Source organism: Telmatherina bonti (genome assembly GCF_933228915.1).
Source record: "Telmatherina bonti genome assembly, chromosome: 22".
NCBI classification, from domain to species: domain Eukaryota; kingdom Metazoa; phylum Chordata; class Actinopteri; order Atheriniformes; family Telmatherinidae; genus Telmatherina; species Telmatherina bonti.
Genome location: NC_136631.1, coordinates 16,094,394 through 16,114,845, shown reverse-complemented (window position 1 = coordinate 16,114,845; position 20,452 = coordinate 16,094,394). Strand labels below are relative to the sequence as shown.

Here is a 20,452-nt window from a genome sequence, read left to right as displayed (position 1 = left end):
AATATGTCAAAACACACTAATTATTGATGACACCCAAATGTGTCACATGAGTAACAACATACTCATGTTGTATGTATGTATTTTATTTCTATGTGTTTGTGTTGGTTTCCAGCTAGACTTTCACACATTGATAAATGTAGTATCATGGGTAGTGTGTTGAATAAGGTTGTTAACATCTCTAGCTTGTACTGGATGTGTTATTCAATCAGTTTTCAATGTTTATCAAGCATTTCTTTTCATTTACTGGATAAAGGAACCAACACCAATCAACTGCTGCTAATGGATAGTGATGGTTCATTAGACTGTACTTTCCAAATGCTAATGGAACTTAGAGTGAGTGGTACTTGCCTGATTTAAATATCAGGTTCAGGGAACGATTTCCTTCTTTTACTGCTTATATCAGATCATCTTTCCATTAAAGTGCACAAATATGGGTTATTTAAAAAAATTATGGATCGTTTAAGCTATTGTGAAAAAGGAGGAAGGGCTGTTTCAAATAAAGCCTTGTGACTTTTCAGAAAAGATTTTACACAAAATTATTTCATAAAATGATGCTAACTGAGGAGCAGCTAAATGCACCTTAATATTTAAATGTGTGGTCTTTGTTTGTTTGTTTATTTTTTGATACTTCTTTTTGTATATCTTTGATTCAGATGAGCTCTTAACATTGAGTCAGTTAACCAACGATCACTATTAGTTCACAAAGCGCAACTTAAACTTTTATGTCTCTAAATAAATTCATTCATTAAATAAACCGAGACATCATGTGACAACCTTTGCTGAAGTGCAAATGTCTGACTTTTTCTTCAGCTATGGTCCAGTGCTGATGGCGCATTCAGAGCTGTTTGAAAGGAGGGCGCCCTCTGACGAGGCACATGCTCTGGAGCTGGATGTCCTGGGTTTCCTGGAGCCGTTCAGGGAGGAAAACAGCACAGCAGAGCGATGCTTCCGCTCACATTCCCGCAGCAGCGTCCTGCAGGGTCTGCCATTTGGTGGGGTCCCTACAGTCCTCATCATCAATGTGGTGCTTTGGATGGTACCCACAAACCCACACACACACACACACACACACATACACAGTTTATACAGTTGATTCATTGGAAGTGATGATTTTTATGTTTGAATTTTCAACATGTAAATGGTTATTTCATCACTTGAATGTTGTCTGGTCCCCTTTACCATTCATACTACTAATCTCCTTCATGCATTTCAGTTACTGCTAACTATCTAGCTCTGGTCAGCTCAGTTTGTCTTGTTTGTCTTGTTGGCCGGTCAGATCCCTGCTGAGAAAGTCATACAGACTGAAAACACAGCAGCCTTAGATTGTTAACCGCTGGTAAAATTCATAACTTTGGTGAGCGTGGCCAGCAATGCACCAGTCATCAACCTTCTGATCCTGGTTTTAGTGACCCTCCAGCTGATCACAGACGTCCCAGAGAGCACTGGCTACCATTACCAGCTGCAGTCCAAGATAGCAAGGTTGGAGTTTCACTGCTGTTACAGCTGAATCACATCAAAGAACATGACAATAAAAACCTAGCGAGCCTGCAGGCTGGATAACACAAGGCAAGGTGGTGTTTGCAGCGACTGAGTCTTCAAAATTAAACACCTAATTTAGTAGCTGAAAGTAAAAACAAGATGGCTTTTTACAGATGTGTGATGTCACAGCAGGACCTGGAAAAACCAGTCCATGCTTTCATCTTTAGTCAGCTTGATTATTTTGACAGTGTTTTCACAGGTTTCCTAAAAATCACTTAGAAACCTGCAGCTTATTCAGGACTCTGCTGCTCGAGTCCACATTAAAACCAAGAAAGTGGACCACATCAGTCCTGTTCTGAGGTCATTACACTGCCTGCCTGTCCACCAGAGGATAGACTTTAAAGTTCTGGTACTGCCCTTAATGGTTCAGGGCATAGTACATCAGAGACCTCCTGTCCCATTATCAGGTTATCTCGACCCGGTCTTATCAGTTCCCAGAGTCAGAACGAGACATAGAGAAGCTGCATTCAGCTTCTATGCTGCACATGTCTGGAACAAACTCCCAGAAAGCCACAGATCGGCTGAAACACTCAGTTTATTTAAATCCAGGATAAAGATGCAGCTGAGAACAGCTTTGATTTGGTTACTCTAAGTCCAAATCTGCATGTTTCCTTAAAGCTGGAATTGATCATGATTTTATTAGTTTTTATCTTTTGTTATTTCCTTTTCATTGCTTTCTTGTTTTAATTTTAAATTCTTCTTCTTCTTTTCTAATGTTTTACTGTCCCAATAAAGCATTTTGAATCACCTTGTTATTGAATTGTGCTAGACAAATAAACTTGCCTTGCCCTACAGGAAAATATGTTATTAGCTCTGTTTATATCATAAACAATTCACTGAAATTTAGAAGGGTGTTTCTTCCCTTTAATAAGCCATTTGTTATCCATCTTCACTTCATCACCTTTCTACAGCAGCTTAAGGGGATGTAACTAACAAGGGGTCTGAAAATAAACCCAATGCTGCCAAAGTCCTGTTTGGACATAATGAAGAGCCTTAATGCAAACAGACAACCAGAAGTAATGCATGATCAGGGGTTTATTTCAGTAAAACTTGTTGTCAAATAGATGTCACCGCTCAAATATTTAACTTCTTTCTTCATGAAAAGGAAATATAAACAGCAGCTTAGTGAGTGTTGGAGTGCAGTGAATTAAGATATTTTCTGTGTTGAAATAGGTCAGTAAAGAAAAGAATTGAAGAAATAAAAAAGCAGTCTGTATAGCCATCAGTATTTTCTGCATATTTGTTATGAAAAGGGAGTTCATTGTGGTGTTTTAGTCTTTAGTGTGTTTTTTCTACCCTATTAAACTACAAAACTAAATTCCAAGTTTTTACTTTTTTAGTTTCTTTTGTAAAAGTCTTAAAATAAATCTGTTTACTATTTTAAATTGAAACACCATTAAACAACACACTGAAGTTTTTGTCTCCTGCTTATCTGAGCAAGTGGATCTCATTGTTATGTACACACACACACACACACACACGCACACAAAGAAATGCAGATGCATTATGTGCATGTCATAGAAGCAGAAGTTAGATCTGCTTTCACTTGTATTGTTTGTGCACTTTTTGCTGTCATAAGTAAACAGTTTCTCCTAATGCTCTCCAGACAATGACAGGCTTCTACTTCCAGCTCCACTGTCAGCTCTTGTCAGGCTTCATCTCTACACTGGTATCACTCTCCATCAGCCGCCTCCATGTTTTAATTGACTCATTTCATGACTGCCGGGTTGTCAAGCCAACACAGAGGGTTTGAGCAACATCCCTTAATGACAGACATGAGTCAAAGCGTGCCTCCCCCCAGGTGACAGGAGCACGCCTCCACATCAATTCCATCATCATACGGAATAAATCATGTGTGGCACTTTAGCAACGCAAAAGTCACACTTTAAGACAATATTTATACATATATATATATATATATATATATATATATATATATATATATATATATATATATAAATAATTTGACAGGAAGGTGATGGGAAACAAGGAGAAACCAAATGTTAACTCGTTAGTCATAAATATGCCACCTTAAAATTGTGTTTGTATAGTTTAAAGGGTGAATCATTCAACATTTATAGCAACTTTCCTCCATTAACAGGGCTGTCATCCACTCCCACAAAACTGACTGAAATGAGCCAATGATTTAATGCTGCCATTAAAATCAAATGCTCATCAGCACTTTTACTCAATTTGCATTCATCAACATTCATTAATTACTTTCCACTCAAGCTCATGGATATTTTAGAGGGTTTGTTCAGCTTGAATCCACAGTTTTTTTTTATAGCTCATTGTAATGTTCAGCTGCCCTTCATTGTGGCAAAATGAATGTTGCTCAGGTTCATTTTTGCAGTTGACCACACTGATCTGACATGACTGCACAGCATGTGTTCATGTGTGCATGCTGACCTGTCTCAGGTAGTTTCCAAGACAACCACATTAGATCTACTAAACATAAAGGGAGGATATTCCTGCTGCATTTTTTATGTATTCTTCAGACTCTCTCTCTTTATGAAGAAGCAGTTTGGAAATCAAGACAAAGATACTTTTTGGCTGCTTAAGTCTTATTGTCAGAAGCTCTGAAATTATTTTCTTGTTCTGTGTTATAGTTTCTATTGCTCATCTTTTCTTGCCTGAGAAAGGCTGCATGGGACTACGGTCGCCTGGCGCTACTGATGGAGAACGACAGGTAAATGTGTCGCTCACTGTCCTGTTTGGAGAGGTGTGAGATACTTTCCTGTCACTGCTTAAAATGGATTGGTCGTTTTCAGAGTGAATCCTCTGATGCTGCAGCGCCCTCTGCTGTGTTAAGATGGAGTTGCTGCATGTTTGTATCTACCATTATTGAAATGAAACGAAGGCAATGTTTCTGATTTTTTTTAAAAAATGTTTTAATTTTTTTTAACACAATATGACTTATGTTCTTTTTTTATTCACATAGGGAGTTAAATTCTTTACATTTCAGAACGTGAAGCCGACAGTTGTTTGGCTCTTAATAAGTTATAAATAACTTAATGGGCAGAGACCAATTGGTGGTATTGTGGGATTTTTTTAATATTGTTGATAATCTCTGACAAATATCAAAACTATGGCCAAGTTCCTGTTGATGGCTGTGTAATAAATACCTTTAAGAATATGAAATGAGTCCACCCAACAGTCTGCATTACTCCTCAGCGGTTCGCTTCTGCTCGACCGGCTTCTTCTCTCCTGTGGAGTCTGGGCTTCATTAGTTCCACCTGACCGATGGCGGCTGCACGGCTCTTGAGGGCGAGCAACATCTGTGCATTTTGCCAAAACCTCTCTCATACTTATTGAATTATGTTGCTTAATTTGCCATGGTGCTGAACTGTCAGTAGAAAAACCCACAGAGAAATATACACAAACTCAATCATTGTTGAGTTTTATCAGCTTTATCAAAGTGTTTGTATTTACTGACTTCTCATGGATTGATTTCACAAAGCTACAGTTACACTGCATTTTTGATAAGACAAAATTGGAGCAATCCATGCTGTGCTTCTTCTGTGTTTGTATTATCTCCTCACATCAGTCTCACATCCTTGTTTTACGGAGAACCAAGTGAAAAAGAGAAGTCTCCTTCAGAATCCAGCCCCTCAGACACTGAGACCAAGGACATGGTGAGTGCTATATTTCTGTTTTTATTTTTTTCCCTTCACCACTTAAACACCAACGAGCCCGAAAGATCAGTTGCAGTCATATCATAGTAATTCCCTGTTGCAACCACAAGGAAAGTTTTCTTAATTATTAAAAAGAGAACTTGCTGTGTTGGTGAATTAAATCAGCTTTTCACTGGAACATTTCTTGTATTGTGCCGTTTTTGTCATTATTAATAGAATACTTAGTAGAACTGAAACATTATTGATTAATTTAGTCTCATCTGAGTCTGCTTGCTGTGAAAACTAAACATGACTGCTGTGTAAAAGGCCTTTCATTGTATGCCTCTTACACACAGCTTCAACTATCCAAGACATGTAATGTGTTTATTCTTCCTGCACTACCTTAAATATGTATTTTGTTCATAAACTGCTGTTGTAATACAGTGAATGGCTTACATTTTGTCATATAGACATATATATATATGTTGCTAGCCTCAAACTCAAACTTAGCCATTAAAAAAAACAGTGAAATTTCCAGTTTGAACAATTGATTATTTGGTCTTACAATATCCAATCACTGGATCCTGTTTGTTTACTTTTTGATAAGAAAAACATCAGTCTAGGTGAAGCAAAATGTTGCAGTCTAAACAAATTGGTACAAACATGGACATCCCAACGGAGCCTCCTGCACAACCTCTGATGACAAATTTGTGTTCCTCATATCCTGAGAGACCGTTGTGAATATGGAAAAATCACTGGTAACTGTACCCTCGAGGACATGGCAGTAAAACACATCAATGCAATGAATGTCACTGCTTTTCCAGACACTGCCCTGCAGTGTCACGAGGAATACCTTCAGTCTATGAAACTATAATTAGAGTAAAGAGGCGTAATGTTTGAGGGGCAGACTGGTGGATTCCAGCTATCTGCACTCTGCAAAATATTTTTAAGAAATACTATCATTACCTATTCCAAATATTCAAGACAGACTACCAGTCTCTTCTTCGTTTGTTTGAAGTAATTATAGCAATCCGTCACTGTTAATTTACTGGTTATATATTCCTGTCTAAAACGACTGCATGCTGGATTTTCATAAGAAAGACTGCTTGTCTAAGCTGGGACTACCTCAGCTGTTGTATGAGGAAAGTTTGGATCAGGTTTGGGTCATGACTCAGCTGGACTGTCTGTGATTCCCTGACACCTGTGTGACAGACTGAGGTCACTCCCTGCATGTTTATAACAGTGTAAGTCCAAGAGTCAGACAGGAGTCATCGCCTTGTGCCCACACATAACTGAGGCTGCAGTAAACTGATTACAGCCGCAGGCTAGACTTATTAAATCTCTATCTCTATATCACTCTGCAGACCTTATTACTATGCAAATTGAGGATACACACAAGTAGCCAGATGTGGTGTGTACACATTTGCGCACGTGTCTTATTTCTTTAATAGCCAATACATCAGCTGTTTTATGACTCTTCTCATTCCAGGGCTTCTGCTCATGGCTTTCATCTCTTTACCAAATGAAGTAAGTTCAAACTGAGCAGCTCCACAGTTTTATCCATCTCTCATCTAAGCTTCCATCTATTCTTTGTCTTTAAGGCTGATGTGACCATTTAATGTAAAGCCTCATGTTATACCTCATTTAGCAGCAAAAGCACACCAGTCTGGGCTTATGTGACCACTGGTGCCATGGTTTTCACTTGAATATTTGCACTTGTTCAAGTCTGACTGCACACAGTAGATTTGGACCTGTTTAAAAAATGTCACAGTATCCATGGTTTCCATACTATTATGGTGGAGTCTGGGTGCTTCTGTTTTTAGCTCCCGTGGCAGAGCCTCACCCAGGGATCCTTGGGAAAGTGTGAACCCACCCTGCAAGTTCACAATGTGTGGGCTGCCATGAGACCAGCATGCACATCTTTTCTTCTTTTCTTCTTTTTTTTTTTCATATTTTCATTTCATTATTTTATGAAAGTGGGTTTCCTGAACTGCCTGCCTAGTAACCACAGCTTTTCACAGCAATGCAGGTCTGCCAGCAGTTTAATTATGATGAGACAGAAGCTTAGGTACAGTGCTGTGAGATGTTTTAGGGTGTTTTATTTGTCACTACATGTGTGCATGGAAAATCTAGTTTTCACTTCAAGAACAGTTTAAAACATTTAGTTTTTCTAAATGTGTAGAAAATGGGGCATTAAGTATTTGGTCATTCTAAAAGTGTCTCCACTCTCTGTGTACGCAGGGATGAGGAGATCCGTAGCAAATGTGGCATTGATGCTGTCACATACCTGTCCTTCCAGCGCCACATCATCCTGCTCATGACAGTAGTTTCCCTGCTGTCTTTGGCTGTAATCCTGCCGGTCAACTTTTCCGGGAACCTCTTGGGTATTTTGGGCTCCACATGATGGTTCTAGCAAGCCGCCTGTTTGAAAAGTCAAAGGATATCCTTAACCTCAGGAGACAGGGCACCTCAACAGAGGAGAAGCCAGGCCACACACACAGAATCACACACATGTGGGCAACAAAGGGTTTGTTAGTTAACGCAAAAGGGAAATAGCAAAGTGCAAAGGCTGGATTACATATACCGGGAGTTGCTGGCATACCTGTTAAAAGATATCAAGAACTTTATTCAAGTTAGGCTGTAGGAGTAGAAAGGGCGTCGTTTTTTCTTAACATAATCATGTAGGTGTCAGGTCTTGGTTTTTTGCCCATAACCAGCTGCTAAATCGCAGAAGAAAGGCTTTTGGCTGTTGTGTGCTTATTTTGTAGGAAGTGTTGAGAAAATCATTCCACAACAGAATAAAGACAAGAGCCTTGTGGGGTCCACAAGGAGCTGGGCTGTCCACAGATACTTTTATTACTGGTGTTTGTCATCATATGGACTAGTGTGTCACTCCTTATTAAATAAATAAGCACAGGCTGCCATGGTAACAGCAAACAGAGGCTTCCCAAATTGGAACAGCACGGTTTGACATGTGGCTTGTGTATTATGTGTTAAATCAGTTTAAATGTTTCTGTATGTAGGACATTGTCTCTGAATGGTGCTATTGCTTCATGTGGGCCTCACCCTGCACACAACATTGGAGGTTTTTTCCTTTAAGTCATCACAAATAATTAAAATGTCTCACACACTGTCATTTGTCATTATTTCTACAGGAGACAGTCCTGAAAACTTTGGAAGAACAACACTGGCTAATGTTAGTGCAAAGTAAGTGTAACACTGCAGGAACGGCAGTGACATCAAATTTTAAGAAAAAATCCAGAACCAAGAGGAAAAGTCCAAAAATAAAGTTAGGTTATCTGTAATTGTTATATTTCTTCATGTGCCTCAAAGGGACAGCTTTCTGTGGCTGCACAGCATCTTCGCTCTGGTTTACTTCATCATCACATTACTGTGTATGGCTCACCACTGGATACGGCTAGAGTACAGAGAAGATGAGAAGGTCTGTCAACAACACATCCTATGCTTGAACCGCAGCTTCTGCCATCTTTTTAGTTTCATTTCTATCTGTGACAGATGGACAGAAAATGTTATTTCATGAAAAAATACAACAATAAAAAACATCTTTTCTGTTCTACTTTGAGTAAAAAGGAGCTTATACAGCACCAAAATATGGCTGTTGTATTATATGTTACAGGTAGCCAGGACATTGATGATCACCTCCATACCAAGAGAGATCTCTGACCCAGGACTCATTACCAAGCACTTCCAGTACAACATCTTTCCTTTTCTAGTTTATTATTAGGTCAAGTCACATAATTTCCTTCTGTTTGACTGTAAGAATACTTGTGTTGACATCTATAACCTCAGCATTTTTGGTCTTTTTTTTTTTACCACCACCCCCCTCCCCCCCAGTGAGGCCTACCCCAGCTGCACTGTCACTGACATCCGCTTTTGTTTTGATGTTCACAAGCTGATGAAGCTGGACCTGGAGAGGTACCATAAACTTTCACAGATTGGAATGCTGTATTTTTATCCTGGTCTGAAGACTGTGTATTTTGCAGACGCAAGGCAATGAAAGGCAGGCTGTATTTTGCTACAAAAGCCCAAAAGGAAGGGAAGATCATGATAAAGACTCATCCGTGTGCTCAGATATTCTGCTGTGACATATGTGGCTTTGAAAAGGTATGTTGTATGACTTCAAATATGAAGAAGCTGTAACGCACATGCAGGGTAATGCCACTGGATGGCACTGCAGTACAAACTTAGATCAATTAGAATCTTGCAAGTGCAATTATGAGAGACTAAGGTGAAAGAGGTGTGCTTTAACTTTTCTTTAGGTAGATGCAGAACAATACTACAGCGAATTAGAGGAGAAGCGAACTGATGAGTTTAATGCAGAGAAGAATCGCATCTCCATGAAGAGGTTGGGCATTGCATTTGTGACCTTTCGAGATGAGAGGATGACAGCTGTGTGAGTAAACAGCGGCATGACATAAACAGTTACATCAAGAACTGGTCATAATATAGATGGTTTTGTTGCTGAAGGTAGATGTGTGAAAGACTGCAGCACTTTTGAATAGTACATCCTGTTTTCCTTTCCAGCATTGTAAAGGATTACAGCCGTGTGCACTGTCGTCGCAGACCCCAGCAATCCAGCATCACTACTGTGGTGCAGTCACACAAATGGGGTGTCAGCTACGCACCTGCTCCCAGTGACATTATCTGGTGAGTACCAGTAGCAAAAAAGGGACTTAAGCACCAGTTTTGGAGCTATGCAAACCTCAGCGCCTCTGAGGTTCCTCTTTCAGTTTCTAACCATTATTCAGAGTCACAAAGTTGGTCTCATTCCTGTTTATTAGGTGGAATCACACTAAGTATGACTATGTGGAAGATCCTTCCTCGTTTGTTATCTATACCCCCCTTTATCTCATGTATGGCCACAATGAGTGTGGAGAAAAATTTTTGACCTCTTAAGGTTTATCTGCATATCCTTTTCCCAGCATGCACTGCATGTAGCTCCCCTGGCAGACAGTCTTACATCTACACCTACAACACTAGCAGATGCATTAACCTAACCTGCATGTCTTCTGACCGTGGGAGGGAACCAGAGCACCCAAACAAAACCCACACAGACATAGATTTTTGAGTGGAGTATCTAATTTTGCATGATTTGCACACCATTTAGACACATCGGCCTGTAATTAAGCCTGACTCTTTATGGTATCTTTGGAAACCTCGGAATCGTGACAGAATTTCAGACTAAAGCTCTGATCGGTTCAGTAATGCTTGTCTCTACATGATTAACTTATAATCTCAGGAGTGTATTTTTTGGAAAAGAAACACGTATAATATTAGTTAAGGGCATTTTAGCGAAAGTCTTTGCATTGTATGACCATTCCTATTTCTTTCTTATTTTTATGCCTTTAAGGCATTTAACATGTATCTGTATGTTGTTGCATGTGTACAACAGATGACAAACACCAGCCGAAGCTCATTCATTAGCCTTGATTTAAATAGCTACATATCGTGTTTGTTATCTTGAAAAGCAAAAGCAGGGAGATTATGTAACAGTGGAGTGATGCACACGCGGGAGAGCAACCAAAGGGATGGATTGTGCCTCGTACCTGGTTTCCTGAAGTGCGTTTCTGTCTTTATATAAACGTGTCGCTGCAGTAATAAATTAGAACTGGACTGCTGGCATAGTCATAGGTTTCATGAGGTTAAGTGGGGACTTTTGTTTCTTCATTACAACGAGTGCTGAAGTGTGCTGTTTTCAGCCTGCTCTTCAGTGCAGTGCAAACACACTCCTCTTTCAGACTGAGCCAGCTATTTCAGGCGTATGTCAACAGCGAAGAGCAGAGTGTTAACTGTGTTGTCCACCGCAAACAGAGACTCATTATTTTTTTGCATCACCAGGGAAAACCTGTCAGTGTGTGGATCTCGGTGGTGGCTCCGCTGTGTCCTTCTCAACATCCTCCTCTTCCTGCTACTCTTCTTCCTCACCACTCCCGCCATCATTGTCAATACAATGGACAAGTTCAATGTCACGAGGCCTGTGGAGAGTTTGAGGGTTAGAGTTTTGGAATGATTTTATCATTGTTTCATTTTTGCCCTTTTTTTTTCAGCTTATTTAAGTAATGTTGCTGTCAAATGCAGAGCCCAGTTATTACCCAGTTCTTCCCAACACTCCTGCTGTGGGCGTTTTCAGTGCTTCTGCCCTTCATCGTCTACTACTCCGCCTTCTTCGAGTCCCATTGGACCAGGTACTCACCAGACATAAACTATCACTCTCTTCTGTTTGCTGAAATTGAAATGCTTGTCCTTGGCTTCTTTAAATACCTCCTTCATGTGAGGCTTCTTGTCTTCATCCCAACACTCAGTATTTGTATTTATTTTTTCGTATAATTTTTTTCTTCTTTTACCCTCTTAGTCTTTTTACAGTCTCTCCCTTCTTCTTGCTGTCACACTGTTAGTCTGGGTAGGTTGTCATAGAGATTTCCATGTGAGGATAATGAGATGCACAGTAGTCGCCATGCACCGTTGCTTGGCGCATGGTGAATAGCGGAAGGAGGAGCATAGCTGTGCATAAGGAGAAAAACCTCGCGCTGCACCTATAAGCACCGTTTCTTTACATAACCACCCTCACAAACGTGTGTGTGCGGGCGTGATGTGTGAAGGACAAAATGCGAATCAACTGTTTACTGAAGTGCAAAGAGTAGTTCATGCTAATGAATCGAACAGTGCTGTATATTTAGTCAACAGATTTTATATGAGAGTATTTATAATGTCAAACAAAATGAGTTAAATAATATTTTTTAACTGAACTTGTATTGCATAATTTTGCTCTTGTGCCTCAGATCTGGTGAGAATCAAGCCACAATGCACAAATGCTTTCTGCTGCTGGTTTTCATGGTTATCATCCTTCCCTCACTCGGCTTGTCCAGGTACATTTTCATCACATTTGCTGAGGCACATAAATTGACTTTACTTTCATACATGATAGTGATCTTTTTTTTCTTTTTTATATTTGGTGATGTGTTTATATTTTTTTTATTTTTGTTGCAGTCTTGACCTTTTCTTCACATGGCTCTTTGATGTGAACTTCCTGGATGAGAAGGAGGTCAAATTCCAGTAAGACTGATTCCTTTTGTTTGTTTGTTTCCATTAGGATAATGTGTTTAGAGTAAACTGAAAAATTAGAAAGATGGCTGCCAGTTTGATCTCTTGCGTTTTTGGTTGCAGGTGTGTGTTTCTTCCTGACAATGGTGCATTTTTTGTAAACTACGTGATCACCTCAAGTCTGATTGGCACATCTATGGAGTTGCTTCGCATCCCAGCGCTGACAGTCTACACTCTACGCCTCTGCTTTGCAAAGTCCCAAGCTGAGCGGATTCATGTGAAACGGGTTGACAGATGTTTGGTTTCTGTCTTAGCATTTCATTTTTTCTTTTTTTCATCTAAATTCTCAAAAGCTAACTTAGATTATGTTTCTTGCAGAGTCAAGCTTATGAGTTCCAGTTTGGCCTGGAGTACGCTTGGACCATGTGTATCTTTGCTGTCAGTATGACCTACAGCATCACATGTCCGATCATTACGCCCTTTGGTGAGCGACATACAATTAGCCTCTTGTATCATCATCTAACCTCTTTTTTTCTCTGCTGTCTGCATCCTGTCACATTCCCATTTTATTGTGCATGTGTGTGTGTTCTGTCTCTCCTCACACTGTAACCTCACTCTTATCTACTGCCTGCCAGTCCGATGCAGACTGTGTGAATTTGCTGCTGTAGTCCCAGACACCCAGACACAGTGAGCTGCAAGCCAGACGCCCACTCTGCTCCTGTCTCTGCCCAAAGCCTCTATTTACTTCTGCAGCCTAATCGTCAGTCCAAGCAAGCTCCTCTCACACACTAAGCATTGCTTCTCCATGCATTTCGTCTGTGCTGTTTTCTGCAGATTGGCATGTAAAGTAAAAAAAATATTGCCTACTCAAAAAAAATAACACAGGCTCTTAAGATGTGTTCTCAAATACCCATACAGCTCTTCTTGTTCACATTAAACACTCCATATATGTAACAATACTTCTTTGCTATCGGTGTCTTGTCCAGGTACAAATCAACACATGGAAGGGGTGTTCATGTGGTAGCTTTATCCTGTTAATGTGCATAGAAATAACTTAGCTAAACTTTGCAATGAGCCAACGATACATTAAGAGATTAAAGCCTCAAAGGAAACAGAATTACTACAGCGCTGTTAAAAGAGTGTATAATTGCTTTCCTTTTTATGCTGTCCCAGAGGACACCACAGTGTTATGGTTAATTAAATGTGGAAAATCTCTCTTGTACAGGCTTCTGTTAGTCATTTCTTGTTGAGACTTTCTTTTGCCACATAGTCTTCTGTGGTTTTTTTCCAAACCTCAGGCAAGATATATGCTGTGTTAAATTGGAAGATGAGATTTTATCAGTAGCTGCAGGGGCTGATTATTCAGTGTATTTTTCCTTTCACTGTGTCCATGCAGGCTTACTCTATGTGATCCTGAAGCACATGGTCGATCGATACAATATATATTACGCATATGTTCCCACCAAACTCAACCAGCAAATCCACAGAGCAGCCATCAGCCAGGTTATCGTGGCTCCCATTCTCTGCATGTTCTGGCTGCTCTTCTTCTCAGTGCTCAGATTAGGTACTGTAATTCTGCCATTTTTATACTTTAAATTTGCCAAAACTATAAGTGTTGTGTTGATTTACAGGGATATTATAATTTGTGTGTTTTTCTGCACAAATACAGGTCCAGTTCATCCCATTACCCTCTTCACCTTGGCATCTCTGATCTCCTGTGTCGCCTGTTACCTTTTCCGCTTGTGCCTTAGGAAAACACCAGACAAGTCAACAAGCTACCAGGTCTGCTGCCTCACAGCTGAATAACCATTATATATCGCTGAGACTGATATTTATACCACTCATCACCCTCTTTGTTTCAGATGTCTGATCAGCCAGTAGAGGGTACGCTCACTGAGGCAGACAGGAGTACTGTGACATCCACCACAGCCTCCAGTGTACAGTACCACTTTTTTCCTGCTTAATTGCTTCATATTGTTACATGATCAACATAGAAACTATTTTTACAAAAACCACAACAGGTTTTCACAAGAGTTAAAGTAAAATATTTAGTTTTGAGGAAAACTATCCACATTACAAACTGTAAGAAATTTGTGTCAAGCGAGGCCCAGTACCAGTACCTGCTTTCCTGATAACCAGTAATCCGCTTTTCAGCTTGGAGAAATTTATGCTGCTACCTTTTTTTTATTCAGTTTATGGACAGATGTCCTGATATTTTACTTCAATGTCTACTTGTATAGTTTCATACTTACTTAATTGACAATAGCAAATCAACCTGTGTAAGATGCGCCAAAATAAACCTAATAATGACGCAACCGCTGCCATGTTTTACATTGACGATATTGTTCCAGTGCTGTAATGCAGTGTCTACATCAGTAGATATTTTCACCTCTGTTATGCTCATTGTTGCTGTTCCATGTTCTCCTGATGATAGACTCAGGAACATTAAGCATTGTGAAATAATCCCTCTTTTCCAACCATAGACTAATTATTTATAAATAAATTAGAAATGATATAAGATTGTACAATATTATCCACCTAATTTTAATACATAATAACTGTGTTCATATAATGCAAATTCATAAAGAAAATGAGAAAAAGAGTAAGTATAGGATTTTTTAGCTCATTTATTTAATCCGGTTTTCAATCTATTCTCAGGACTGGACTGGTTAACTTATATTCTTTGTTATCTAAGCATCTGGATCCAGAATTGGTAGAATATAGAATTTCTTCTTGTATCAGTTTAAAAGTTGGTTCAGAAAAGACACCAACAATTCAATCTGGTTTGAAAATTGCAAAATCTCCATGAATAAAATGACACAATCATAACCAGAAACTGTTCTGCCTCCCTTAGATGTTTGTTGCATCAGTGCTGCTGGAGCCAGAGCTGGCTTTAACCCCAATGCCCTCTCCAGCTCACCACGGCTATGGTGCCATGGCCAGCTCCCAGAGTTCAAGTCATAGCCCAGTGGAAGGAGCAGAAGGTGAGGAGGACCAGACCCAAACCCGTGAGACTGAGCTTCAAAACACTGCAGAGAGCTATTGCTCCAGCCCACTCATGGACAGCCCCGTAGGCTACCAGTAACATCAAATCCCTTCAAAGCAAGTGTCCATGTGTCCTTTAGCTTGGGAACACAGATTGTTGAATGCTGCAAAGCTGCGTTTTGCCACTGACCTCAGACTCTAACAAAGCTGCCTCACACCCTGACACTAGATTGGGTTTATTTGGAAAGGGTAAAGAGCATAAAGAGGACAGAACATGGAAAATACAGGAGCCAAATCAATTTTTTTTTAAAAATCCTTAGAAAATACAACTGTTTGACATTACATCACCTGAATTTCTCTCATAGACACATCAGTTTCAGCAGGGATTTACTTCAAGCTAATGTACATATTATTCCAGTAAAATGATAAAATGCTCCATGAATCTAGCTTCTTCTTTGGCTTTATTTGAAAGTTAAAAAGGTATAAAGCAATGATGGAATTGCTTTCATTCTGGGATCAGAAAGATGCTCCCCATGCTGTGCCTCTTGGACACGAGCAGAGGTGAAAGTTCCCATCAGAGTGGGTGGTGTGAGCAGGCTTGCCCCGGCAGACTGACAGAGTGGTCTGGGCACGGGTGATATCTGGTTCCTCTGTGAGGCTGAGGGTGAGGGCAGCTAGTTGTGAAGCCATCTGCAGTGAGAGCGCAGACAGACGGAAGGCCGAATGTAACTCAGAGATGTACATACACTCTATCCACAGAGACATAAGCAGCTTGACTGAGCCTGAAGCTCATCTGTAATTATTTTCAATTTACGATTGCTATTTTTGCTACAGTACATTTGGTGTTATTGATATTGTGCTTTAGGTTGGGGGATGGCGTTTGAGATTGGTCATATATTTGCAATGCTTTCCTTTTTCAATGAGAACATCTCCTGATTATTCTCTATGGATTTTGAACACAATCCGATATCCTTTACATTTATTTTGAATGCCTTGTTTAACATTTTTTTGGGGGGGGGGGTTGGGAGTTAGTTAAGTCATTTTCACATTTATCCCAGAAAACCAGGGTAGACTTGGACAGTGCTTCTTCCACTATGGAGAAGGCACTATCCACCTTTAGGGGAAAAAAAAAAAAAAATTAAATTTAAATTTAGTTTACTATACCACTTTACTATATTTGATCAAATTCATTTTGGCATTTGTTAATTGTGAGCAAAACAGTGTGTTGCATAATTAAAATAGCACAGAAAAATTGCTTCCACCAAAGAAGTAAAAGCGCAACTATCAGTCTGTTAGCGTAGCTTTTGTGCTAAGCTAAGCTAAGCAACACAAAAAACAGACCTGAAACAGATGTAGCCCAGAAAAAACAAAAAACAAGGGACAAGACTATTTACTGAGCACAAACACTCTAAAGTTCATTGGCTGGTTGCTATTTGCTACAAATTTTTAAGATTCATACAAGCGGACTATTAGTACTTTCTATCTTTAAACTAGAAAGTCATTCCTGAAATTTAGCAAGCTAATCCTTTGGGCGACACACTATGATTGATAGCAGTGTAGAAATCTGTAGAAGTCACTAATTTAATCAACTACATGAAACATTTAAATCAACATTGGTCTGTGTTTAAGCTAAAGTCATTATATTTACATATTTATGTTGTAAAAAAAAATCCCTAGAAAATGTATATGCTGTTTCTCAAAGTGATTTGTATCAGTTTGTTTGTTTGTCATTTTTCCAATACAAACAGTAAAACTGAAATACTACCATGTTGTACAATTTCAACTACATTAACCCTTCCTGTCAACCAGCTGCATGTTTACCATGTTGTATAAAGAAGTGTTGGTTATCCAATGTCAATCTGTATGCTTGCAGATTTTGTTTTTTGGGGTTATCTTCATGTCCTCTTGGTGGTGTTTCTCATTAATCTGAATGTCAGCTGATTGCAGTTTGTTGTACATGTTTTCTGCTGTGCCTTGAAGGAACACGCCCTCCTTTTTTAGTGTGACAATCCAGAATGGCCTGAAATATGCTGCATGGACTGAAAACCTAAGGGAAAGTAATAATCAAACACAACAACACAGCACTATTTATTTGCTTATTTTAAAACACTTATTGTGTCGTTCATACACACACACATATATGTATGTTGCAAGCATCAAATTCAAAATAAGTGAATAGATATACATATATATATATATATATATATATATATATATATATATATATACACATATATATATATATATATATATATATATATATATATATATATATATATATATATATATATATATATATATATATATATATATGAAATCTTAAACCACACAGTGATTGTGTGTACGTAAAGCCAGGGGGTGACTTTTCTTCCATTGAAGTATCAAAATAGAATTCTACATTCAAGGTCCATCCAACATCAACAAATCAATCACTGCTGAGAATTGACTCTTCTTAGATATCAACAGAATTTAATTAAAAGGAGTGGAGCAGCTGAATTATCACAGGTCTAAATTGACCAGACAAATCCAATTGCAGGCTGAATTTGTGTCTTTACATCATAGCTGTGCAGCTTTTTTTTTTTTTTACATTATGACCTTGTTGATGCATTGTTCTTCCAGTCAATATCTTTTTTGTAATCATATATTTCATCATCATGTTTGTTGGACTATAAAAACTAAATGATATGTATGACCAAGCTCTCGGCATATGATAAAACATGTTCATCCAGTGTCTGATTCGTCTTTGGATGATATCAACTACAGAGACAGCACTCTTCACCCCAAACTTCCCTCAGATCAGCTCAAAAGCCTCTTTTTGTTGAGTAGACACAATTTTAATCCATTTTTCCCTCTCTCTGACCGAAAGCATCACAAAATGCTACTTTCAGGTCTGCTTTTATAAGATGAAATGTATTTTGCTCTGGCTTATGAGGAATATCATTGTGGTTCTGGTGATGTATATAGCAGATGAAAGCTGGCAGTCAGTGTAGAGAATTGTGAAGTAAAACCTGTTTAAAAAAAAAAAAATCAAAGAAATTGTCTAAATTTCTGTCTCTGAGCTGCCAGTATGTCCTGTGGGCTTCTCTTCCAGAAAATCGTTTTACGGATCGTTAATTGTGCTTTCCTCTGGAAAATGCTAAATAAAATGTATCAGGGTATTCTTAGCTCTAATGGCCCTGCAAAAATGGATTGTCCATTTTCATGGTTAGAAAGTTTTATTGTTTCCTGAAATGTCTGTTCACATGCAATATGCCATTCATAGCCTATTAGTTTTCCAGACATACCCATTTCTTTTTGCTCTGCATGTATCATAAATACATATTGTCAAATCTCAACCCGGGTTGTTGCATTTTCAATAAGGTTGAGGCACAGAAAGCATTTAAAACTGATCTTTGTCAGGCCATTAAACAACATCTGTCAAAAGTAAAGCACCATGATCTGAAGTTAAAATTCATTCAGATTTTATACCACTGACTCCTTGTCAGTATCCACTGCTGTGGTCTGTTATGAAAGTTTTGGGGTTTTTTTCAAAGGCAGTGAGTCCGATTTTGTGGTGAACAGATTTTCTGGTGAACAGTAGCGCAGGACTGAGCATTCACACGATCCCTTTAGGAAATGTGCAAAGGATATTTTATGGTGCAATATGAATTTGTAATTATTGTTTTAATGAGTCATTAAATGCATTTAATGTCCTCCTAGAGTTAGATTAGACCAACATAATGAAAACATAGTAACCGCATGTTGACATGTTTTCATTATGTTGGTCTAATTATTAGTTGGTCTAATGATTATGAAACCTTTCATCTCAGTAATTAACATCCCACTTATCTGTACAGAAAGTGACATTTAAAAGCAACAATTGTTAATTCTACTGCAGATGGTTGCAAAAACTGAAAAAGAAAATCTTTTTAAATATCAAAACTTGTCATCTTTACATTTTTTTTTTTCTCTTACAAAATGACCAAGAAAAGCATGATGTGAGAACAAACTGTGTTTATTTACTGGAAGACATTTTGTTTCCATCCAGACGGATGGTTGTGTATTTAATTTAAAGATCAAACTTGCCATCAAATTCTTGACAAGAAAACAAACAGTGAAATTCAAGATATTTATTTAAAACCAGTCAAATGTAACTGCTGATGACAGTGATTCATTTGATTCGACCACATTTTCTAAAATAATCGTAGTCTCAATGCCCTCATTTAACAACACTGGCAAGAGGCTGTTAATGAATGCAAGAGCATGTTTTCATAGTGTTTGCAGTAAGCCATGTGTCTGCATACAAACTACCCTTGGGAGAATCTTCTGTAAACTCTACAGACCTCACGGGCTCCTTAGACCACATCAGAGTTTGGACAGGGCAGCTAACAGCGGCAGCTTGTGTCTGCACCACACTGGACAGTTGTAGCATCCAGTGGAAGACGCTGTTCCAGGAAAGCAAGAAGGACTTTTCTTAGAAACATCAGACACTGACTGGTGGGGTGCCGTTTTCCTGCTGTGAAAGAGTTTAAAAGGGGGAAAAAGAAACACCACAGCCTGCCCTCTATTATATAGGCGTCTTCACTGCTAGGAGTTATGAAAGAAGAAAGAAAAGTCCCTGACATTTCCCCTGTCACCCGTGGCAACTGCTGACAGCATGTTTCTCAGTGAAAGGTGAATTCCTCTGGGAGTGCGGCCTGGCGCCTGCCTCTCTCCTGCCTAGATGCTCAGAATAGAAAACGTTTTTTGCCTCCTGCTGCAAATATATTGTCACTTCCATATTGGTTAGTTTAGTAATGCAAATGCAAGTAAAAAAGTTTGCATGTTGTACGATACAACAAACAAATGTAAGAAAAGCATTTAAATACAATAGCTTTACTTATCATGTAAATATCCCATCGACATTTAGGTTTCAAGGATTGTGTCGGGTTTTTGTCCACATTGGCCTCAATTTTCAAACTGAAAATTTCACAGTGTAGCAGACTTTCAGTTTTATCACCTGACCTTTCACATCTGATAGTCTGTCTCTTTTCCTTAGTTTACTTATCTTAGTGAACGAATGCATCATCATATTCTTCCCTTTACAAACTCATCCCTCTCCTGCAGAAAAACTGGTTGTTGCAGAACATACAGTACGCTTTACAACAAAATGCACAAAAATAACAGCACAAACCCAATTTATTTTGTGGCTTTGTTTGCGGTAACAGACAATAGCTAACAGTAGTTTTAAGCAAATACAGTATTTACTTTTATGGAAATGTTTGACTAAAAAC

At 38.8% G+C, this 20,452-nt stretch overlaps 1 protein-coding gene across 1 annotated transcript; it reads left to right on the top strand.

Annotated features, from left to right (window-relative positions):
- Window positions 1-826: 826 nt before the first annotated feature.
- Window positions 827-15,300, top strand: tmem63c (transmembrane protein 63C; the record flags this gene model as incomplete). The annotated part of the gene is made up of 22 exons (XM_079261824.1): window positions 827-1,036; window positions 4,149-4,228; window positions 5,087-5,174; window positions 6,643-6,680; window positions 7,395-7,537; window positions 8,309-8,360; window positions 8,487-8,595; window positions 8,791-8,864; window positions 9,009-9,089; window positions 9,158-9,278; window positions 9,434-9,567; window positions 9,699-9,821; window positions 11,013-11,166; window positions 11,253-11,359; window positions 11,954-12,040; window positions 12,162-12,227; window positions 12,339-12,501; window positions 12,594-12,699; window positions 13,612-13,779; window positions 13,885-13,997; window positions 14,078-14,152; window positions 15,070-15,300. 22 exons carry the CDS (start codon window positions 827-829, stop codon window positions 15,298-15,300), a joined length of 2,523 nt encoding a protein of 840 aa, XP_079117950.1.
- Between the last annotated feature and the right edge of the window lie 5,152 nt (window positions 15,301-20,452).